This window comes from Camponotus vicinus, unplaced genomic scaffold, assembly GCF_025532165.1.
Source record: "Camponotus vicinus isolate PSW18456_S1 unplaced genomic scaffold, iyCamVici1.0 SCAF_2, whole genome shotgun sequence".
NCBI classification, from domain to species: domain Eukaryota; kingdom Metazoa; phylum Arthropoda; class Insecta; order Hymenoptera; family Formicidae; genus Camponotus; species Camponotus vicinus.
This window is the reverse complement of record NW_028141956.1, coordinates 2,680,043-2,700,757: the sequence shown is the minus strand read 5'-3', so window position 1 is coordinate 2,700,757 and position 20,715 is coordinate 2,680,043. Positions and strand designations below refer to the sequence as shown.

The 20,715-nt window shown below is 32.8% G+C and overlaps 1 protein-coding gene across 6 annotated transcripts in view; it reads right to left on the bottom strand.

Annotated features, from left to right (window-relative positions):
• Positions 1-20,715, bottom strand: part of LOC145966256 (dipeptidase 1) — a 133,408-nt gene that overhangs the window by 16,383 nt on the left and 96,310 nt on the right. For 5 of the 6 annotated variants that reach the window (XM_083090220.1, XM_083090219.1, XM_083090223.1 and 2 more), the window contains 3 exons: positions 12,266-12,398; positions 7,530-7,680; positions 1,800-1,869 (listed from right to left, as the gene is read on the bottom strand). In XM_083090220.1, the coding sequence (XP_082946346.1) occupies positions 1,800-1,869; positions 7,530-7,680; positions 12,266-12,398 (354 nt within the window). The remainder of the gene's footprint in view (positions 1-1,799; positions 1,870-7,529; positions 7,681-12,265; positions 12,399-20,715) is intronic. The other variant, XR_014437002.1, reaches the window with a different exon arrangement.

The window sequence follows — 20,715 nt, the reverse complement described above, 5'->3', positions numbered from 1 at the left end:
ATGAGAGTGATAAACGGAATGTAGGTCGGACGCAATCGGTCGCGCGTTTGTTGACGATCATTTTCCAGGTTACGTAGCGGAAAAATAATTCGAGCCATCGAGACGGTGAAATTGCAATCTAAATCCTGCCGTAAGAATTGAAAACGCAGATTCCCGACATAATATGGGCGTCCTTCCCTTCACTCTTTTCGCTCGTAACGTCTCGTTTATCAGGGTCGAAAGTCATTGGAAAATTTTAACGCGCAAACTTGAGACATGATAAACATTTTGTCGAATATTTCTTAATCCTTACTTCGTGTACGGGGATCATTTTTGGGACCCATCATTTTTAATGATATTAATTCAGTCAAAAATTAACGATAGGATCGCTGTTCCTAAAAAAGTTGTTAAATAATCGAAGAAATGAAAGCGAGGAAAGGCTACTTGCGTTAGTTCTTTTTGAATGGAAAGCGAGAAAAATCTTTCGAGGACAAAAAAGACCCTCTTATACATTTGTATACTTTTTGTGAAGAGACATGAATTTTTACTTTTCTTTAAAAACTTGTTTTATTAATATTTTATTTTTAAACATATTTTGTTTGGTTTGGTTTGGACAAAAAATATTGAATATCTTTCTTCGTAGTTAAAAATATAGCACAATGCTCCGAGGAGATATCCCAGGTTTTCCACTTTTTACATGTGTACTTTATAAATATTTTTTAAATGTAAACAACCGATATATATATATATATGGCCACTTTGTAATAATAACAACGTTTGTCACAAATAGAAAACATTTTTTATTTACTGGAATCGACTTTGATGTTTGAAAAATTACGACTTTTCCCGAAATTAAGCATCTAATTTTAATTAATTTATATGATATATTTTTTAATCATTGCTTAGATTCTCAACTTTCATTGCAAACAAGTTTCGTTTTGATTTAATCATTTGTTTAAAAATTATACTTTTTTTTTTCGCAGCGATGCACTTTGAATATTTTGCTTCATGTATTTGCAAATAAAAATATATTGAATATATTGAAAAATATATTTGCAAATTTATTATTTTAGCTTTCATTTAAAAGGTTCAAAGAAGGTATATGAATTTTTTTGAACATTTTGGAAAACACAAAAATCGGACAAAAATAACCTGTACCCTTTGAAGGTGTTAAAAATAACAATGCAATATAAAGGTTAATTATTATATTATAACACAGTAGCTAGCTTATATTTGAAATTTTGCAAACTGTTCTCTCGATTTTGGAATACGAAATTAATTGGGGTATTCTGCGCATGAATGAAACTACCAGAAGGAAATCGTTCTTTAAATAATATTCAGCATTGATTTAGAACAATAGAGCATATTATTGTGAATTACTAATGAGAATTATTGTTTAATATATATGTGACCATTGTGCATGTATGTGCGGTACTGGTTTAGAAATTTTGATCACCGGCTTATCTCTCTCTGGTATTCCATGCGCTGATATTATTATTTCCCCGAGGAAATCTCGCACTTAGCAAAAAAAAAGTTGTAAACTTATAATGCAATACTCTCTTATATATTATAAACTAAACTGTCGCGCGGTCGTTTCGCGAAATAATACCGAGGCGCGTCTTGGCCGGAAGTCTGCGCGGTATTATTTTTCTGCAGGATGTGTCGCGTAAAACCCCATCCGCGGTCGTAAAACGGAAGCTCTTTTGGAAACGTGTATGTACATACACGTGGGCATTTTTTTGCGAACACGATATCTCTCTGTTCGCCGAAAAAAGGTGAATCCGCAGCGGAGCTAGTACATAATGTAAATGTTGACTCACTTTCCCAAATTCGCTGAGACCCGGTGTTGAGTCCTGAGTGTTGTTCGTCTCGCCAACAGAACAGACTGCCCTGCCAAGAAAATATCTGTTAGAACGTCGGTTTGTGCTCGCGAGAATCCAGCGGTAGCACTGCGTGCTCACGCTTGCTTGCTCTCTCTTTAGACGAGCTTTTATGTGTGGGACGAATAATATTTTCTAAAGTATCGGATCGTCTTGTGTAAACGTATTTAATACGTTGATATTTATTGTATTCAATTTCTGGCATGAAATTGTTAATAAAGTAGCGAACCATTGATCGTGGAAGTATATTACTAATTGAAAGAATTCGATCATTACCAGCGATATCCACGCTTAAAAATAGCGAGACTCTAAATTAGATTTTTATATCTAGTCTTCTTAGTTCATTAATGATTTAGATATGGCTTGAGCTAAATACTCGAATAGGCGCGAGTGGATTAAGTGATTTAGGTCAAACCTACACAAACTCTGCTTTTGCGCATTTCGTTATCTTCTAGGATCACTAAAACAAGCTTCTCTTGAAGCTCATCCGAGTTGCATGTAACTTTTCAGAAATAATGCGTGTTTCCATTTACCTATTTATCGTAATTAGCTCTCTTGCTGTCTGTTAAATATAAATTAATTGCTAGTAGAGCAAGTTTCGAGATAGCTTTAAAAATTGTACCTTGTAATTGTGAATGTGTAATGACTATTAAACAAGATATAATATTATAAAGTCATATTAATGGTAGTTATTTTACTACTGCTAAGTATAATAAATTCCATGTTTTCTTAATGGATCTTACAAGAAACTATTATTTACAATTTGTTAATTTTTCTCTATAAATATCTTAGCAATCATATTTTACAATAAATTGTTATGAAAATAATTATATTACCTGAAATTAATCAAAGTGTGATAATTTGTTATTTATTACACTCTTGATACTTAATTTTCACTGGTAAACGTCTGCGTTTGAACTCTAATCTTTGATAAATAAAAAAAATAATATATATAAGTTCATTAAAAAAATTATTAAAAAGTTACTTTTCAATCGCAGTTTGATATATTGTGTCTTATTTTTTTTCTTACAAAAAATGGAAATCAGGAGACATACGAAATATAGAATAAAATAAGATAAAAGTGTGAAGATTAGAAAATAAGTGATATGAAGGCGCAAACGATATCGAGGATTCCCCATTCGCTCCCAGACGAGGTGGAAACATCAGAGATGATTTGGCATCATCATCTAGAACTGCGGAAAATTCAATCGGGTCGACAATCTCACGTCCCTGGAGAGAAGAGGAAGAGGGAAGGAGGACACGCGACCGAAACAGAGGAGGGACGATAAGAGATGAGAGAGAATAGGGTCAGAGGCTGACATTAAACCACGGATACACGTCGGAAAGCAATTCGGATATTGTCCCAATAAAAGCGCGCTTTCCCTCATATGGATGCTGGAAATCTCAGGCCGCAGAGATGAAACCGCATTTTTATGACGAGTTTTCTTCAGATGTTCTATATGTTACGGTCTACACTTTCATAGGCATGCACTTTTCTAGATGTTCCAAATCATTTTGTTGTTCGAGCAACTACTATCATCTTACTTGGTTCTCTTATATAGAAATGCGTAGATTTTTTTGAAAAGTAGAAAAATTACTTATATTTAATTTAATTTTAAATTAATTATAATTATATTTAAATTAATTAATTTTGAAATCAAATTATATATAATCTTTGAAAAATAATTTAATATAATCTAATTTTAATATATGAGAGAAAGAGACAGAGAGAAAGAGAGAGAAATAAAAAAAAAATTATTTCCTCAATTTTTAATGTTATTACGATTTTTAATTTTCCAATTTTTGGTCACTACAGAGTTTTATAATATACATTTATTACAAATATCTTTTATTCGTATTGTATTTCTTGATTAACACAATTTATTTAAATAATAAATAAAAATATATAATATAAAACAAATATAAAATAAAACACCAAAATAAATAAAAAACATATAATATAAATATAATAAAATAAAAAACATATATTACTGTTAATCTATTTTCCCTTCATATCGAGAAAACTTGATCTCAAACCTGCCGAGAAAAGATTACCTTCCGTGTCGTGTGTGTGTGTCGTAAGACAACATTGGCGTAAATTAGGGAGTCAGAGGGGAAAAATATGTATTGTACTATATCCGAAGAGAGATTTGCACGTGAGAACCCGACGTGACTCCGATTCTTATTTACTGCGGTAAGCATCGCAGCGTCGAGGGAAACATAAAGCAGGCGAAGATCGAAAAGTGCACGGCACAAACCAGGTCGGTGCCCATTGCCGTATAATACTTCGACCTTAAAGCGGCGTTAGAGTTAGTGACATTGGCGGTCACTGTCGTAATTTACATCCCGAGAGCCAAGCAACGAGAGCGAGGCATCTAGCGCCGCTCCTCGAGGTGTAAATCCTATTTCGTGTGGCAGGCCACAGAGGGTGAGATTATTACGGTTCGAGCATGAGTCCCCTCGCTCGTAAAAGGTACAGTGAGCGATGGGTTTTCAGTGAGCAAGGGATGAACGTGGTTAGTATTTTCCAAACTTCGACTGATGAAAGATCAATATGGTGGTTGAGAAAGAGAGAAAAGAATTGAATTTGCGTGTGTGTGCTGCGAGAAATATCTTTTGTTCGATATTACATTTATTATCTCGATAACATCGATATCGCAGCATCATAATGATCGTTTCGTGAAGAAGCAACGCGCGAATGTATCCCAAATTTCCGGCTACCTTCGTTCTTCATATATGAGTGTTATGTCGGAAGGATAATGGGGAGCTTTGAGGAAATAGAAAACTTGAGCGCGGAATTGTTTCAAATAGCTGCGAATAAAATTACCTTTGACGAGGAAAATTTGTAAAGTGGCCGCGATCTTTGTACTAATTAATTGAATATAATCACATGGGAGTCGAATGTCGTTGTTTTGCTCTCGTATTTAGTTCTACTTTATGGCTCACGCAGCTCGCAAATAACGTACGTTGGATTTCCCGCAAAAAACGCAACTCGTCGCGGGTCACGTGATTCAGGATCGAACGGATGCATAAAAGCGGGGACTTTATTTACAACTCCATGCGGTACTCGGCATCAGGGGATGCATAAACTTCGGGTTAAGGATCGATGTTTGAGGCAAAAGAGGAGAAGCGCTTTTATTCCACCATTGTTCCTCTCACAGTCGCGGAGACGCGAGCGAGCATGTATAATAATAAAGTGCGCAACTTGCATATTTTTAAATTCTGATTATACCGCGGAGAGTCGAATAACTTTTTTTAGTATTTCCCGTTGATATATCGCCGTGAAAAGAAATATGGAGTTTTTCACGATGAATTGAAATTGCAGCAAATAAATGGTGTCTTTAGAACAATGATATGTAAAGTAAGATAGAAGCGGACTGCAACGGATTATTGCTCTTGTACATTGATGATTGAATATAAAAACGATGCTAAGGCAAAGGAAGAAAGCATCGGAAAAAAATCTTATTTAATATTTTTTATTTGTCAAATAAACAATCATAATTATTATTTATAAAAATATTAAAAGAAATTAATACACACAAATATTTTCTCTTTTTTATTTACAAATGAAAAATATTAAAGCAAATGAATTATTAGAACTCAACAAATGATAGATCGAGTAGTCAGATAAAGCCTAACAAAATTCTAAAACACGAGTAACTCAAAGAAATATCTTTACAATGATAAATTAAGGAAGTGAAATTAAGAAAGTTAATTTCTAGACAATGCGAAGATCGTAGTCTTCTTGATAAGAACATTGTTCTTTTCTCTTTCTCCCTTCGAAACGAAATTTCTTCTTCCGTAATTTTTTTCTTCGGATGCACTAGGAAATAAGTGGCGGCTTTGGGGCGCTTCCGAAATTACTGAATAGAACTTCCGAGCGTCCAGATTTCAGGTTACTTCGGCTCTCGGTTAAGCCGATCAACCGTGGAATTGGTTTGCCTCTAAGAGTAGATCGTGATACGAAGCACAACGAGTCTCGAGTAAAAAAACTGGATGCTCGATGAACGAGCGGCTTGTACATCGAGAAAACTTCTTGAGCGCGAGGTAAGAGGCGATAAGAACGATGTCGAAAAACGTAACATCCTGCGGAGTTTTGATGATCTCGTGAATGAGAAACTGCAATCTCCCAACTTTAATGAAACGTACATCAGAGCAGTAATGGTATCGAGGATTATATTAAAATGCATTTTTTAATTTAAAAATCAAAATTTATTTTAGAAATTAATAATATGCAAATAATTAAAAAAAAGATATTTTTTTAAGTCGGCGTAAAACGATAAACTCTTTTTATTGTTCACGTTTTCCCTTTACAAATTTTAAATTTGTATTAAGTTTGATGGGTTAAACTGGAAGCAGTCTCTATTATATATACAAAATGGAACAATAATTTGATCTACTTGTAATATCTCTTGTTATTTTTAGAGATACGAAAATATTGTAATTACGAAAATTGTACGGTATCAAAAGGATCAAAAGGATATTAAAATTGTACGATATCAAAAGGATCAAAAGGATAATAGGCCAATAATAATTTTTCTGTGGGTGAAGACGCTTCGGAGTTTCAAGATCATCTTCATTTTTTTATTAAATAGAACCATCCTAATTTGTTTATATAAATCGATTCCTCACAATTTTTGGTATAAAAAGTTGCAGGATGACCAAAAATTGAATAGTTTACACGATATACTTGAATAATTTACAAAATATACTTTAATTTCACATAAATTATGAAATTTCCTGTAAAATATTCGTTTTTGATTATCCTACTTCAATACTTTTATGCGTAAAAAAACGAGAAGCATTAATTAGTGTAAAAAACATATAGTTGTTTTAAGAAAAAAATTGATATAAAATAATTAATGCATGCATATAAAATTTAAAAAAATGTAATTTTTTTATACCAATTGATTCTTATCATTATTTTGTGCATAAAAATATTGAGATAAACCGAAAAATGAAATTTATAAAATATAGTTTTTATGTAAAATTAAAGTATGAAGATATAGTTTTATGTGAAATTAAAGTATAAAATGTTTCGTAAACTTTAAATTTTTGACCAATTTTTTACTTTTATAATTTTTTACGTCAAATATTGCGAGGAATCGATTTGTATAAACAAATTAGAATTTCTTTCGCTCATTTTAAAAAATGGTATAAGTAATCTTGAAATTTCCGAAGTATTTGCTCCACTTGCAAAGAAAAATTATTATTAGCATATTATGACTCTCTTGATACCGTATAACTTTCGTAATTACAATATTTTCATATCTCTAAAAATAACAGAGATACTCCAGATGAACAAAGTTATTGCTCAACCTTGTATATGTCTATATATATGAAAGTGTATAAAAGATTTATTTTATATTAATTTAAATACCTTCATCTCTTTTTCTCAATATAAAGAATGCTAATCTATTTTTAAATATGCTCAATGTAGAAAATAACATAATAATGTAAACTTTTATTATTACTTTAGTTTTGCTCGTAGATGATTAAATTTGATTATAGTAAAATACTTCTTTATTATCAAAATTATAATTCTTTATTAATTTTCACGTCATGCGATCGCTTTGTTATAAGTCTATTATTTCTCGTTGCGATTTAAAAAATCACGATAATTATGTTGTTTTCGAAAAAGGTTCTTGTACACTCATAATTCATACTCACCAGGAGGTGTCGCACGCATGTGTCAAGGTAAGATATCGCGCTCCCAGACCGTAAAACGTCCTGAGAACGCCCAAGGAATTCCCCAGGGAGTGACCCCCTTCTACTCCGATTAGACTTGCGATTTTTCCTTCTCTATGGGCCTCAATGAGACCTATACAGATATATGTCATGATTTAAATAAAATCTATATTGATAACATTTTGATACATTAATTTTTAAGAAGAGAAATTATTTGATAAATAATATAAATTTTTTATTTCTCTTTTTCCTTAAAATGATAAATTGCAGTAATTGTTTCAAAATATTTTACGAATGAGAAATATTGATGTAAAGCATCATATACACTGCTGTTAAATACTATATAAATCGTATTTATAAATATAATTGCATCGAAAGACTCTAATTTATTAATAACACTTTATTGTTCGATATATTACTGGATATAATAAAATTAATATTATTTTGAATTGATATAATATTAATGTTATTTTAATAATCATTTTAATAATCAAGGACTTTTACAATACGTTTTGGAGCGTATTATTTTTATCTTACATATAGAATTACTCTATGATTATATAGTCGGTCATGTTTTAACGATTAAACGTTGTAAACGTGCTAAAAATTGCGATACTGTTGACAATAAATTCGCCAAGAATACTCGAACCTCGGGGAACACGAGTTATTTGAGGCTCATCCCCTCTCGTAAAACTTCGAATCATCTTCGGTGAACTTTGTTCTCGGCCGAATTATGTTCCTTCCGTGAATCAGCGAAGTTTCGTCTGTTTCTTCGTCATATCCCGTCGGCGCGAGTTTTATAATTCCTCCTTTTTTTCTTCCGTGTAAGATTAAAATGACACACTTTATGAGATTGAGCGGGACTTCTCGGATTCGGAGGAATTATGGTGTTCATAGATTATTTACAATCACGATCGGCGAGGAAATCTCGGAAAGTCACTCCCTCTTCGGACCGGTTGAAAAAGTGAATGAAAAGATCGGTAAAAATCGGCTTCCAGATCCGCTTTCGAAAGTGCTTTCAGGAGGGCTGTCGATCGCCTCATTGAAACTTTCAGGCGGCATCGAAACGACGGTGGGTATTAAGCTGGTTGATTTATCGTACTTTACATCGAACATATCGATCCGTGCGAGTTATTTATTTAGTCGTATATCCTGGAAGTTTGCTTTGCTGCGGTATTAACGATATATACGTTTATCTATCTATAATCTCATAGATTAATGATAGATTCGTCAGACACGTAAACTTCTTCATCATCCTGTTGCTTTTCACTCACTCCCTCAATAAGAGTTCTCTCTCACTCTCTACTTCTTATTACCGAACTTATGCGATTCACGATGTCTCGTTCATCTCTTTGCACAGCTGTCGGTAGAATGTTATTGATGTGTTAGTTGATATAATTGATATAATTGAATTTGTGCAGACCGCACGAGAGAGTCGGATCAATTTCAAGGATATGGAATATACATCTCTGTCTTTCCTTTTTGATTTCTTTTTCTCTTTCTTACAAGATAATCTAGTTTTAATAAGTTTGCTTGCCTTATTCTTTTATTTCGCAATATGTTGTAAAACATTTTATGACATTAAGCAGAACTTAATTTTTTATTTAGAAAAAGAAAAAAGTGGAAAAAGAAGGTAATTAATGGCTCAACTGTAGAATTTCTTAATTAATGTGATAGAAAATTCACAATATGAAATATTTGTAAATTGTACAACAATAAATGTAACTTGAGAATATTATTGAGGATAATTCTGCAAAAAATTCTGAACAATTAATATTAATCCAAAGTTTTTATATATGCCTTTGCTTTATGTAATCTTTTATCATAGCAGACTACACTAAAGCACTTTATATAGCATTTAATATGATTTAATATCTTTTATCTCGATACAAGAAAGCCGTATACTATCCGCCGTATCTATTGAGAAACGCGCCACTGATCTCGAAAATTAAAAAGCTGGTAATCTCCTCTTGTAACTGTTCTCTGCTGCTTTGAACGAAGCTCGCTCGGAAGCAGCTTGCTTCTGCTCAAAAATAAAACGAATCTAAATGAATATGTCTAGTGCTTTAACGAGATTCCTGTTTTTATTATTAATTGCTATATCTCTAGCCGAGTCTTCCACCACATGCGGTGTATAATATAACATCTAAGAAAGTGCCGGTTCGCCTATAACAATTATGCATTACATGTTTAAAAGCTGTGCTAAAATATAATGAAGAAAGATCCTCATACAATTATTATAATTCATTAATTTATTATTATCAATAAGTCCGTTTTTTAGTCCGACTACTAATTATATTAAAATAATTATTTTATCAGTGTATTTTTTTGCATGGAATCAGAGAATCTACTATGTATATTATATAATACATTGTTTAACTATTAATTCAAAAAATACTTAATTAAAGTACATTGGCGTTTTTTGTGCACTAAATTTCTAAATTCAGTGCAGTAAGTTAACAATATTGCGATTTCGACCACATCCAGGTACTATTGTGGAACAGGTTTTTGTGCACGAGTCGCTGGCTTTTCTACCTTTTGCCTTCTTCGTGCCGCGACCTCCTTTTCACTTCCCACTTGGCGAAGTTTCTCGAGCTTATGAAAATGGCTGACAGCTTTCCAGACCGAGTTACTCGCGGTAAGTTCCATTGCAAGGCTTTCGTTTGCAAGGTAGCTCCAGTCCTATTTCTTCGCTCTTTTTTATATTTCAGCGACGTACATATCTTTATTTGCAATACACAACGCATGCCCAATCGATTATCCATTTACATAGGTGTAATCGCCGCAAAAGGGCCAAGTTTGTCATCGTCGAAAAATTAAACTATCAATCATAAAAAAATCTATGCCAGATAATTAATTGGATATACATTGTGCATTTGAAATAAAATTATACGTGTTAATAATGATATAAAATAATTTAAAAATTTTATTAAAATATTTTTTGCTAATAAAAAATCTAACTAATAATTTCTTTCAAAAGATTCTGTCTTTTTAGTGATGATGTATAATTTGAATCTATAATCCTAATTTTTCTACATGAATTATTTATGCAACATTTGCCAAAAGTTTCTGCTATATTCTTATCTTTTGTTCACGTGACTTCGGTTTGATTTCAATGAGCTAATGAAAATGGCAGTCGGATTCCAGTTACTTATTGTTGCAAAAACTTTCGCAAGCTTTCTGCTATCCTCCCCTGCTTGGCATTTTCTTTTCTTTCAGATTATGTGCACAGTTTGTTCTTTATTTTTGTGCCGGTGTTACTTTTGTGCCGGTATTTTTTTCTCCTTTTCCAGAAATACCTCTCTCTTTCTCTCATAAAAACAGCTACTGCATATTCGATGAAATTTATTCTCCATTAGTCGGTTTCACAAACATTCCACAGATTTAGAGTTAACGGACGATAGATTGACCCATCAATTTAAAAAAAATTTTTGTAATCAATTTTCGTTAAAAATAGAAAAGTTCAATAGTCATCGGCGCGAAGCGGTGTGTTCATAAAACAAAAAAAATATTTGCATGCAGTGTTTTGCAATCTTTTTATCTTTTTCCTGTATTGAAATACATTTTTAATACAATAGTTTACATACATAACAACATTGCTAGAAATTTGAAACAGTAGCTATAAAAAATTATTTTAAAAAATTTTTATAAGTATGAATATATACAGAGTGTAATATGATAGAAGTTGATTACTGCATTAATTGATGTTCTGTTAACATTAAAATTTTGATGATATTTATATTATTATATTATATTTTGATGATATTTATATTAATTTATATCAAGATTAGTTTGAGTTGTAAAGGGATGAAGATTCGTCAAAATTCTTGTCTGAATTGAATCTTTTTCAAGCAAGCCTCTTAATATCGTCTTTTTTAGTACAACCTATAATATATTCGACTTCATCGAATATTATAAAGTCAGATCCTCCGTGTTATCTCATGAATCAGTGAGAATCTTCGTCATGGAGCGGAGATAGCTTCATACTTTTGTCCACTGACGATAAATCTTCCACAATACAAAGTTATGCCATCGAGTCGAATCCAATAACGACTTTCCTCTTCAACTTCGGAGAAGTTGAGCAATTAATAGCGACCCTTTATTCTCTTGAATCGTCTCGATGAGAAACTTTCTCTAAGACGTCGCTCTCATATCTATTGGTACCTTGGCGACTAGCGTGTTACATTTAATAACGTAATATAATACGGTCATCACAAGAATTCTTTCGGTTACAAAAGATGCAGCTCAAGCTAACCGAATTGCTGAAGGACAACGGGAATTCCTGATAAAATACTTATGTACCAAATTCATTGTATGCGCTTTGCTATTGTTGAAGCTTCTGCTCAAGCTCGTAAATAATTCTCAATTTTTCGTATCTGCTGGATGCATTGTATTGTTCGTGTAATATAAACTATTATTTATTTAAAAAATTAATTTTATTATCATACGTGTCATTGCATTAAATATATTTTATCAGAGTAAAAAGAGAGGATACTTTCACGCTCGTGAAGAAATGGAAAAAATAAACGCATTGTATCTTTTTTAATAAAAATAGATGTGTATATATTAGAATAAATTTCTTACCGATATTAGAAAAAATAATAAAAAATAGCAAAAAATGTGTTCACGTAAAATGCAACAAAAAAAGAAAATTATGACGATAATATATAATATGCAGGAACATTGGACGTGGGTCAATGTTAATATAGCTTACTCACCTTTGACAGAGGTAACCAGGGTTAAGTGTTGAGCATTCATTTCGGCGAGTCGACGAATCACATCGATCTGTTCCAGCGAGAGTTGAACTGCGTTTAACTGAGCGGCACCGCAAGGAACGTAGGCGGACCAAAACTGAAAAAAAAGTATCGTATCGTATTCTTAGAGTGTTCCGAAATAGTTGGTTATTATTTTTAGAAATATGAAATGATACAAATCGCATATGAGAAATAAAAAAACACAATAATTAAAGTGATTCTATATGATATCAAATATTATATATAATAATTAATTAAAAAAAACAAATATTAAAAGATACGTGAAAGATATGTTTCATTGATAAACGATAAAAGCGTAATAATAACAATATTTTGCTAATTAATATTAAAATATTTAGGGCAAACGCAGTACTATATGTATATGCGACATAGAAGTTCATTTATACTCGATATTTATGTAATCGATATTTTGATTTTCATCTACAATGCAATTTAAAAAATGTTTTATCTCGTAAGATATCTACAAAATAAAAATCTTCTGAATCTAAGATAATCGATTTTATTAGAATATATAACTTTTAACTGTTTTATTAACTATTATCTTCAAACTATTATTATTATATGTATAATAATAGTTAATAATTATATTAAATTATTATATTTAACTATTATATTTTTAAACTATTTTTCTTTTGTAGATACAGTATTGATTGATTAAAAATATTTTAAAAAAATGAAAAGAGAGCGAAAATAATTTATATATATAAGCGTTGATATAAATTACTCAGATCAAAAGTAAATGTATTTTGCAAAGTTATGCAGAAAACTTTTTATAAAGAGGAAATCCGTGAAATTGCGCATTCCTCTGTTGGACATTTCATTCAGCTCTGGAGTTAGCAGCCGTAGTAAAGCATCGTGGTGGCGTATTCTAAACGGAGGATTATTAACTGTATTTCCCGCGCATTCGCGTGACTTTGATATTGCATGACTTTTATAATGTCCTATTATATTGCCACGTAATTGTTCACACCGTTTTGTAATTGTCGAGCAAGATAGATGTTACCAACATTTTATATTAAATAATCCAAATTTGATTTCCATGTGAAATAGCTGTTTAAATGAAAAAGATCGATAGTTTTTTATTTATAAGAAGAATACATTATACACGCATTTTTATATTTTATTAATCTCTTAAGTATCGATTATTTTATTCGTATTCAATGCCTATCCTTATTCTTTGTTGCCACATATCGGATAAAAGAATTAATTGAATTGAAAATTTCAATATTTAAAATCAGAAATTTTTCTCAAAATCTAGGAAATTAATCAAGAAACTTTCAAAATTTCTACTTTTTGTACTTTTTAATTTACATGCAAAAAGAAACGCAAAAATTACGTAAAAATTTTGATATCCATGGTCGAATATTAATCATAGAAAAAATAAAATATAATTTTTTTTTTATTAATATTCGATCACGAAGTTAAAATTCTTATATGAATTTGCAAATTTTTGCGTTTCCTTTTTGTATACAAACTAAAAGATATGAAAAAGAGAAATTTCGAAAGTTCTTTTAATTAATTTCCTATATTTTGAAATTTCTGATATTAAATATTGAAATTTTCAAAATTGAGATATTAGAATTTAGATATTTCTTGTTATTTGACAATTGCCTCTTTCGATTAAATCGGCATAAAATATATTCTTGCAATCCGAAGTCTCACATTCATGTTATGTCGGTTTAAATTTCTACTCACACATAATGTAATAATCTAAATATGCTTATCTATCCACAGTTTGTGCAGCTATACGTAGCCTCTCGTGGCGTTGAGTTAAACGTTCACGGTACTCAGCGAATGTTGAATTCCCCAGATCGGTCGAGCATTCGACGTGCGTCGTCGAGTAATCGAACGTCCATATCGTCCCAACGAAGGGAGAGATGCGTAGCACGCAGCTAGTTGTGGGTATACGGTATTCGGTCCGAATTTCACTGCGCTCTCTCGGCTTTGAGAGAGCTAGCGTTACCAATTACTCGATGGTCTAATTAGCGCTGAGTTGCCGCGCGTTGGCGTAAATATTGAATTTCGGTTCCGAGTATAGTCTAACGCGATTGGCATCCTCGATTCTCGCGTCGCCGGTCTTCTCTTTCGCTGTTATACTAATCTAAAGATGTAAATAGAAAAAAAATAAAAAAATTTTTTTTCATAAAATATTTCATATATTTTTTTATGAGAAAAACAACAAGCCTCGTTTTTTCTTAAAAAAAATTTTTTTTTTCTAGATATTTAACGTCTATAATATTTTGATTATTGCAATTTGATTTTTTATTTTTTAGATTTTGAACTATAGATGATAGATTTGAACTAATTACCATTATTTTAAATGTAGATCGCATTTTCCATGGCTATATAATTACGTAATTAGTATTTTTAATTAGGTAAATTCTGCAAAAGAATGAATTGTTTTTAGTTTTTATTATAAGTACAAAAAAAACGATTCATAATTTTTAAAAATGTATTTTAGTTACTATTTTAACATATTAAGAAGATTAAAATTCTTGCATTTTTTGAAAAAAAATTTAATAGATTAATGAGATTTTTTAATTAAAATGATATAAAACAACATGATTTGGAAAATTTCAATTAAATGTATAATAAAAATTTTTGTTTATCCAAATTATGTCGTGTTTGCAATTGACCGTAAATGTTTCATTAATTCATTTAAATTACTTTTAAAGAAAGATACACAAATTAAAAATATAACTTTAATTATTTTGTTATATTAAAAATAAATAAAATACGTGTTTTTCCTTTGTTGAAAAAATGATTCTTTTTACATTTCTCTATACTAATCGCATGACGATGTGGATGAGGTGGTAGGTCAGGATACTGCGAGGGGACAAAAGGGAAAGAATATATATGAAGAAAACACGGAGAGAGAGAGAGAGAGGGAATCAAAGAGAAACAGAGAAAAAGATAGAGAAAAAGAGGGGCAGGAGGAAAAGCAGGTAAGATGCAAGATGGATGATACCGGGAGTTCTATGCAACTGAAATGAATTCTCTTTCGATGGAAACATTGCTTTACCATTGTAGCATTTTACGAACAGCTTTTCGATGCTTGCACCCGTCGTATTATCGCGCATTGCGATATATATTTTCAATTTTTCGATAACATTTAATAACGCGAATAAATATGAGTAAATATACTTGTATATTATTATTTATTATTATTTATTTCAACCCCGCGATTACGGATATAACACAAAGCGTGGATGCTGAGCTCCTTAATAAATTGAAAAATTATCTGTTCAACTGTTACAAATACTCGACACTCCCCGTAGAATCCACGAACCTAATGCATACGATTTATCGCTCTCGGCAGTAACGAGCTACCCGAATTCAAATAATCCACGCGGTGTTTTGCGCGGTAATTTACGCGAGTGCGGATGTGCGTGACGCGCGCGTAGACATCTTTCCGGTACATCGCGCGGCAGAGAGAGAGAGAGAGAGAGAGAGAGACAGAGGGGGGAGGGGGGGAGAGAGAGAGAGAGATAGAGGGTTATTCGTCATGGGAAAATAGACGCGCGGGGATGCTAATAATCTGGCGCCCTTAACTGATGGAGTTAGCATCGCGAGCGGAGAGCGGATCTGACGTTTCCCATCTTCCGGACACCCCGCGCCGCGGCAGTTTGCGCGAACGATCGTATGGCAAATCGCAGTTAATAATGATATCGCGAGAGGTGGGAAGGGGATCCGGCAGATAAAGCCGTCCGACCGGAAAGTTACGTGCCTTCTTGCAGAAGGAGAGCAGATAACACACTGACGAGGCCCGAGTTGAAAACATGCGACGGCTGCCAACGGAATATCCGCTCGATAGCGACGCGACGTTTCGAGAAATCCGGGGCGGAAAGCGTGTATTTATCGAAGAAAACGTATCTCGAGAGCGTCAGCATAAACTGGATAAACAAGGACGCGGATTAAATACAAGCGGCTTCGTCGTCGCTTCGCGGAATAACGTCAAATCTTGCAGACGTAATTGCGCTAATAAACGCCAAGATGCTTGAATTTATGGGTAGCTGAGAGAAGCGCAAAAGAGGTGGATGCACGTTCATCCCCCGGCTATCTGTGACGTTGATACCTCATTGTCGACGTGTAGGAGTCAGCTGACAATAAGCGCGAAACATTATATTCCAGTCGCAAAAACAATTGTTTTATTCGAAATAAATGAAATATCTACAAATTTACATTTTTCTCCCGTAAATTTTTCTCTTCGACACATTTACGGATTTTAAATAATATTTCGAATTGTTATATTTTACACTTGTTATATTTTTTTTTTGTTATTATATTTTTTATTTTTCCAGTTGAAATTTGCCAAAACTTACCGGAACTCGGTGAAAATGCACATTATCTGTCTTGTGTGTTCACATAGGGAAAATTACAATATGTTATATATGTACAATATGTTATATATGTTATATATGTTCTCTTTGCTAAGGCAAAGTCGCGCGATGGAGGAAAGCTCTCGAAAACAAAGCTTTGATGCGTTTTGCGCGCAAGTGCATCTACAGTGAGACTTCTCTTGTTTCGTATTCCCTCGAAACGGCTTTTTCCCGACAAGAAAATCACTTTCTCACAGCCTGTGCCAAGGGATATTTTCAGGAGGAAAGTCGTGGAGAGAGACAGGTGGTAAGGGTACAGTTCAGAGTAAACACAACGGCGAGTCGGGGTTGTTAGTCGTCCAACGTGGCCGACTTTGGGGATGAAGCTTTCAAGCTCGCTGATTATCCTTTATCGCGGCTCTTCCGCCCGCAAACTTCGGCAATCATTTCGCGGTCACGGTACTTTCTCCTCTTTGTCGCCGGGAGTTAAGAGGGCCAGAGGGGGAAAAGATCGAGCAAAGGAATAAGCAGATCAGGAACTTTCCGTGTACGCGTCCCGACAAGCTGAAAGGACGTCGAAAATTTCGCTGCGAGCAAAATTTCTTCGTAAACAGAATTGTCATTGTTAAGGATATCGACCTACCCACTTGGAGTACCTGCGCTCGCGCAGCCAAGTTTGAGTGCTTTGATTCGAGAAATAAAAATAAAAAAAAGAGGAACCGAGTTTATTGTCGCCTCGACTTACAAATGCACCTCGATACAGTCGCCCCCGCGAATTACAGAGCGTTTTTCCTTGTTTTGTTATGTCGCTTTTATAGTCATACTTCTTGCACGGTAATTCGGACGACGCTAAAACGAGCGCAAAACGGGTGTACGTTTTTTTTTTTCATGCGATCTTCATGCTCATTTTTGTAGAACTAAACGGAGTAAATTTCCTTCAGCGATCGCAAATGTTTACTTAGGAAAAAATTCTACTCCTTCCGCTATAATTTTATGATAAACATTACATGTCATATATTAAAAACTTCATCTGTGTATAGTGTATATCTATAGATTTTCTCGCGATATATCACGCAACTGAAAATTGATTTGAAAATTCTATAGAATTAAAGTCATATATTTTTATTACAAATTGAAAAATACACATACCGCAAAAATAAAATTAATAATAATAGTAATTAATAATAATAGTAATAATGATAATAATAATAGTAATAATAATAATATAATAATAATAATAATAATAATAATAATAATAATAATAATAATAATAATAATAATATCGTTATATTTAATATTTTATTCATTATGTTTTGTATTATTATTCCTATTATATTATTTCAGGCTGTTTAATCGTAGAACGCTAAACAATTTATCAATAATTCTATTACAATTTTAAATGCATAACACGTTTTCATTTTTATGTAGCTGTACATATTATATTGCAGATAAAATTTAAATTAATTTATTAATGAGATGAATGCTACATTATGCTCCGCTCGTCTTTCCGTTCATCTGATGTGAGCTTCCGGCATTATCAGCGAAATTATACTGACGATAGATTAATATTCTTGAGCGAAAAAGTAATTAATTAATTAATTTTCATTAATGAATTAATGTGAGAGAATGTTTAGCGAATTCTGTTGAATTCGAAATATCTCATTGATTCATGAATTGAAGCTAATCCGTAATTGTTAATACCTCATATAATATATTATATATTAATAATAATATTATGTTATAAGCCACATATTACATGCATATTTGTATCAATCACAACACGGTCTATATAAAGGGTTTATTCATTTATTGTTCGTATTAATATTTATTGGAAATCGTATTGTGTAATTACTCCAAGATTAATTCTGAATTCATATAACAATGTTATATTGTATAAGATACACATCTTTGTTTTTTATTTATTTACAGTTTACACTTTTTTTATTACAATTAAGTATATATTCTTTAATTTTGAAAAAAGAGAGAAATACTCGTATATATACAATTTACATACGTTTTCTAATTTATTATAATATATTATGTAATATTAATTATAATATTAATTTTTTATAATATATTATTAATAATGCGGTCATTATCTCGTGAAATAAATATCCCAAAAAATCGGCAATAGAAAAAGAAGGTAAAATATTTTCTGTGACACACACACACACACACACACACATGCGATTCTTATATATATTTCCTTTACATTCTTCGTTATAAACTCATTTTGTTTCCATTATCCCAGTTTCGTTCAGTTTTCAAACAAAAATTACTAATTTGTCACGCAGCGTGCAGCAACCCCTGTCGCTCGTAAAAAAAAGTAGATCAATCATGTCCCATCAAAACGCAGTTAGTAAAATTTTCGTCGCTGGCGAAAACTTTTGCGCCAACTACTTCGCGATTCCCGGACGCTTCTCTTGTGCCGCTTCTGGTTCGCGGCGCTTTTTCATAGCGCTTTCTTCGGCTTGCCACAGGAAACCATTTTGCCACCAAACTCCGCTCGCCATGCCATTCTCTCGGCGTGCTTTTATCTATGCATAAGTACCCGCCTTGAGCCTTGAACTTTGCCGATGCGGATTTTCGCCACGTTAATGCACCTTCGATTCGTTCCCGGCTTGTTTCGTTGTAAGCACGAAATGGAAGCGAACATCCGTGCGGTGTGATAAATTGATTTTGTAAAGTAAAAAGGTTTGGGTTTTCTTCTCGAGAGAATTCGATGCGTGGTTCTTTGACGCTTTGAGGATAATGTAATGTTGTAGAAATTACCGTGATAAAAATTGCTACGTGAGAAATATCGTACAAAAATTTTGTAACAATAACAGAATGAAATTTGTAAAAAAGGTAGTCAGATTGTATTTTCCTTATTTCGAAGTCGATAAATGGACAAACGGACTGTTTTAGATAGCTTGATCGTAGAAAGTATTTAATTATCAGCTGATCATCAGAATGATCATTTTTATGAGTACGATCAAAGATGATTTTTAATTCTGCGTCGAAAAGTTTCATATCGTCATTTTCAAAAATCTCAAACAAGCGCAAATTTATATAAGCGAAGAATATATTATTTGAGAATTTTATTATCGATAGTCGCTTTCAAAAAATAAAAACATGCACCTATCAGAAATCAATCTCACATTAGAAGGTACAATTTTCAACTTTGTGAGTTTTATTATCGATAGTCGCATACATAGTGACCATCAAGATTATGGGTTTTATTATTGAAAGTTACTTTTACAGAGATAATAAAATCTTCAAGCTTCCATCGAGAATCAATCTCAGGAAATAAAACTGTCAAGCGAGCTTTATTGATAGCTGCTCTTTTGTAAAGGAAAACTCTTATGTGAACAATCATCGAGAATCTCTTAAAGTCTACATCTTACCACAAGGAATCGCTCACGAGTGGACATGTGCTTATATTAGTAATATTGATTTATAATGGACGAATAGGAGTTTTTCCGTTTAGTTTAGTCTCTTCATACTTTTATCGTGTTTTAGGGAGAGGCGGAGGCAAGAGGAGATTCCGCATTCAGTTTTCAGACATACTCTTTCTCTGTCCATTTTCTGAGCAGGCTTTTATCTGCGAGTGAGCACTCAGGGGTAACCGAAGTTCGTCTGTACGAACGTGCTTGTCGTTCCGCTTGGACCGCCATTAAGGGTGAACTCCTGGTTTAACCCTCGATGGATTTGTCGTAGAGTTTACGCTACTATGACGCGTTATTTATACTTCCGCCGGTCGTAAAATTGCTAAATAAATCGCGCCGTTCATAGATACTGTGGTAAATCATTGTTGACAAGTACGATGCGACAAGAGCTGTCCTGTAACGCGAACGATTGTGCGTAAAATTTATATTGCGTAACGTCAACGCGTATATCTGGAAGGGACTCGACGGCGCGGATCGATACGTCCTAGATGGCGCATTGTTGTTTGATAAATATTAATGGTTCAAAAGCGCGTGTTGTGTACTTTTTACGGAGAAAAAAAACCGCGTTCCTGAAATTGATACGCAAATGGCACCCGTTCATTTTACATCGCTATATTTTCTTCCATCTTGGAAAATAATGACATTT